At 34.1% G+C, this 3893-nt stretch overlaps 1 protein-coding gene across 1 annotated transcript; it reads left to right on the top strand.

Annotated features, from left to right (window-relative positions):
* Window positions 1-253: 253 nt before the first annotated feature.
* On the top strand, window positions 254-2338 carry LOC139877732 (chalcone synthase-like). Its single transcript, XM_071865156.1, has 2 exons — window positions 254-458; window positions 1118-2338. Exons 1-2 carry the CDS (start codon window positions 272-274, stop codon window positions 2122-2124), a joined length of 1194 nt encoding a protein of 397 aa, XP_071721257.1. The 5' UTR covers window positions 254-271; the 3' UTR covers window positions 2125-2338.
* The last annotated feature ends 1555 nt before the right edge of the window (window positions 2339-3893 follow it).

Genomic DNA, 3893 nt, shown 5'->3' with positions numbered 1-3893 from the left:
ATTAATAGTTGATAATTATTATTATTATTAATTAATTGTAATAGTAAAGTAATATAACAAAGTATTACGGAGTATAATTTATAATTTATAATAATAATAATAATAGTAATATAACATAACAATAACAATAACAATAACAATTTAAAAGAAACATATATAGGGAATTTTTCCACCCCCGCTCCCCTTATATATAACACTTCAATTTTACATATCATTGCACAATCATCTATTCTCCTATCTCCTACTACTTTAAACATCAAGTCCCTTATTAATGGCGTCCTCATATGATATAGCCAAACTCCGACAGAATCAACGATCCAAAGGACCCGCAACAATTCTTGCAATGGGGACTGCAACCCCTGTCAATTTCATCTTACAATCTGATTTTCCAGATTACTATTTTCGGGTTACTAGTAGCGAACACATGGTTGCTCTCAAAGATAAATTCAAGCGCATATGTAAGTCACTTATAATTAATACTCTCACTTTGTTATTCATGATTCTTTATCATCAACAATTACAATACCTTATGAGATAAAGTTCTTAGGAGAGTAGTTATTATTCTTTCAAACTTATTAATGAAAATGAGTAATGATTTTAATGTGTCTCTTGTTTTTAAATGACTGAACAACCGAGATCAATTTACTTACGATACTTACTTAGTTGACATTCATAAAATGTATTAAATGAATTACAAGGTCAATAGATCCTCTAGCTTATTCCTCTCCGGGTAGTTGAGGTTTCAAATTCAAACCTTACTAAAAGCATGTATTTAGATAGCTACGCGCGTACATTTAAATAAAAATATTCTTCCTCCGTAATTAGTCTGAATTGAGAAAACCTTATTTGTATTTATCGGTTTTAGTAATGATTCTTTATAAACTTGATAATTGTTTATGATACATATTATCATAAAACTATTGGTCAAATGATGTGGATGCGATCTAAACAATGTACTTTGTTAAGTGTTGGATCACATAAGTGCTTGATTCAAAAACTTATAGTTCTAAATTTGTGCCTAGTGAAAGCATAGATCATTTTCTCCAGAAATTAATTCACAACAACTGTTCATATTAAATACATGCATGCATGATCAAGTTTCACAATTTGCATGCAGGTACCGGTAGTACAATAAGAAAAAGACACTTTCTCCTAACCGAAGACTTTCTTAAAGAGAACCCAAACATTTGCAAACACAAGGCAACATCTCTAGATGCACGACTTAACCATGTCGTCGAAGAAATCCCAAAGCTAGGTAAGGAAGCAGCCCTGAAAGCCCTTAAGGAATGGGGCCGTCCCTTATCGGACATCACTCATGTCATCTTTTGTTGTATCTCTGGAACCGATATGCCCGGTGCTGATTACAGGCTAACCCAGCTCCTAGGGATGGACAATTCGGTCCAACGTTACTTGATTTACCAGCAAGGATGTTATGCTGGTGGCACGGTTCTTCGTCTAGCAAAAGACATTGCGGAAAACAATAAAGATGCTCGAATTCTTGTAGTTTGTTCCGAGGTTAAATCTGTCACGTTTCGTGGTCCCGACGAAAATCATATCGGATCGCTGATTCAACAAGCTTTGTTTGGGGATGGAGCAGCTGCAGTTATTGTAGGTTCGGACCCTGATTTGACAACGGAACGGCCGTTGTTTGAAATAGCGGCTGCTTTTCAGACGATTGTACCGGATTCCGGGAAAGTCATGAGAGGAACTTTGACCGAAGCCGGGCTAATGTTGGAACTCTCTAAAGAGGTTCCTAGATTGATTGCTTCGAACATTGAGAGCGCATTGATAAAGGCATTTTCTCCAATTGGTATAAGTGATTGGAACTCTATCTTCTGGACCGCTCACCCTGGGGGTCCAGCGATCCTAGATCAGATAGAGCGCCAAGTTGGACTTAAGAAGGAGAAGTTGAGAGCCACTAGACATGTACTAAGTGAATATGGAAATTTATCGAGCGCTTGTGTGTTGTTTATCCTCGACGAGATTAGAAAGAAGTCGGCCGAAGAAGGTGCTTCAACCACCGGTGAAGGTTTAGACTGGGGTGTTTTGTTTGGGTTCGGTCCGGGTTTAACAGTGGAGACTATTGTACTTCATAGCCTTCCAACTAGCGGATCAACTACCTGATCGGTCCGGTTTCTGAAGACGACTTATACTATCAATCACTATTGTTATCGTTATTATTTTGCTAATACTAATGCTTTAGAAATTGAAGCTTAGTTTGTTAAAAATAAAAAATAAAGAAAGCTTAGTTATGTCTAGCTTCCTTGCTATGGTTTGATTTTTCTAATTTTTTAAAAACTGTATATTTGTTTTACTTCAATACATTATGATGATGATTTGTGTGGAATTTATACTTCGAGTGGAATTCGTCTTGCTTTGATCAATTGTTTTTGGTAAATGATAACCATAGTCTAAGGTTATGGTAATTAAACATTAAATGTAAAATAAATATTTTCAATATAAAACTATATATTTTCACGAATAAATTGTCCACTTGAATTTAAATTAAAAAGTACGTTATAATATAAAAATTAAGCAATTTACAATAAATGCTTAGACGTAGTCTTTAGAACTACGTTTAAAATTCCGTTGTTTTTATACTTAAATAAGTTTTAAAATGAAGATCGTTTTTAACCGATTTTAAAAATACTATTAATGATAATTATAAAGTAATCGAAAATAATTTAATACTAATCATAACTATATAATACATTTAGTTATAATTATATCAATAGAAATAATGGGAACATTGCTATTTTTTTATTTTTATTGACTAAAGAGTATTTTCGTCTTTTCACATCCTATGATATTTGTTGCTTAGGGTTTTATCTTCCCATTCACCTTCTACCATGTACTCTCTCCAACTTTCACGTGAATTTATGACCTTCATCATCACCAACCATCGTCTCCATGGCCACCATTGTGTCCATCGCCACCACTGCATCCATTGCTATCACAGTCGTCGCAATCACCATAATCGTACCATTATTTTCTATGCTGACTAAAATCAACGACGTCGACGGGCGATATCCGATTTCAATAATTTTGATGGTGTAATCGTCGTAGATTTATCGATGCTACGCGATGTTGATGACGAACAATTTGTTTCCTTCTTAAGTGATTGATGACGTTAATAGGTTAGGGTTTCATTTCTGTTTTTTTTTCGTGCGATTCATGGATTTGATTGTTTCAGTTAGGGTTTCAAGTTTTTTTTTCGTTTATTGCGATTGGCTTAATTATTGTGGTATGAATGGTTTGCTTCGCCCTTCTCAGTATGTTGGTTATGGTTTGACGTGATTGAATTTTAGGCCTTTACTGGCTAAATAGTTTTCTATTTGGAGATGAATAGTAACATGAATTCGCACTTTGGTTTACGTGATTCTAATTTTTTGATTGTTACGTGCATGAAATTATAAACCATATTTAGTTACTCGTTACCATGTGAACATTTTTTTCTTTTATATTAATATATCTCGTCTAACATGAAGCGCAATTTTGGGATACCATATGTGTTGAACTTTGATACTAGAAAGATCATGTAATTTTAAACAGTAAACTTATCCTTTTCATAGTTGAATGTCATGTCAGTGGTGCCTAGTTTTTGTATTTTTTAAGGTTATGGTATATGAATGTTTAAAAAGCAATTTTTTTATGCACTGCCAGCTCATTGAAGGGTAGGGAATTGATTAATCCTACCAATTTGAAAGGAAGAGATGAAGGAAAAATTACACTGAATTTTCCTTCCTCTTCATTACTTTCTCTTGAAAAGTAAACTACGGAACACCATTGTCATTATGTTTCTCTCGCTTTCCCTTCCTTTCTCTTTAAAAACCAGCCCTGAAATAGAGCCTTAGCCTTCTTTTTTATATACTTCGATCTCTGTTATCCTTTGG

Source organism: Rutidosis leptorrhynchoides, chromosome 11 (genome assembly GCF_046630445.1).
Source record: "Rutidosis leptorrhynchoides isolate AG116_Rl617_1_P2 chromosome 11, CSIRO_AGI_Rlap_v1, whole genome shotgun sequence".
Classification (NCBI taxonomy): Eukaryota; Viridiplantae; Streptophyta; class Magnoliopsida; order Asterales; family Asteraceae; genus Rutidosis; species Rutidosis leptorrhynchoides.
The sequence above is the reverse complement of the archived record's forward strand: the minus strand, read 5'-3'. Positions and strand labels throughout refer to the sequence as shown.

Bases quoted from the DNA above. Each gene is read 5' to 3' on its own strand.
- LOC139877732 (XM_071865156.1), top strand. From the start codon at position 272: ATGGCGTCCTCATATGATATAGCCAAACTCCGACAGAATCAACGATCC. The intron at 459-1,117 runs GTAAGTCACTTA...ATTTGCATGCAG, and splicing joins AGATAAATTCAAGCGCATAT to GTACCGGTAGTACAATAAGA.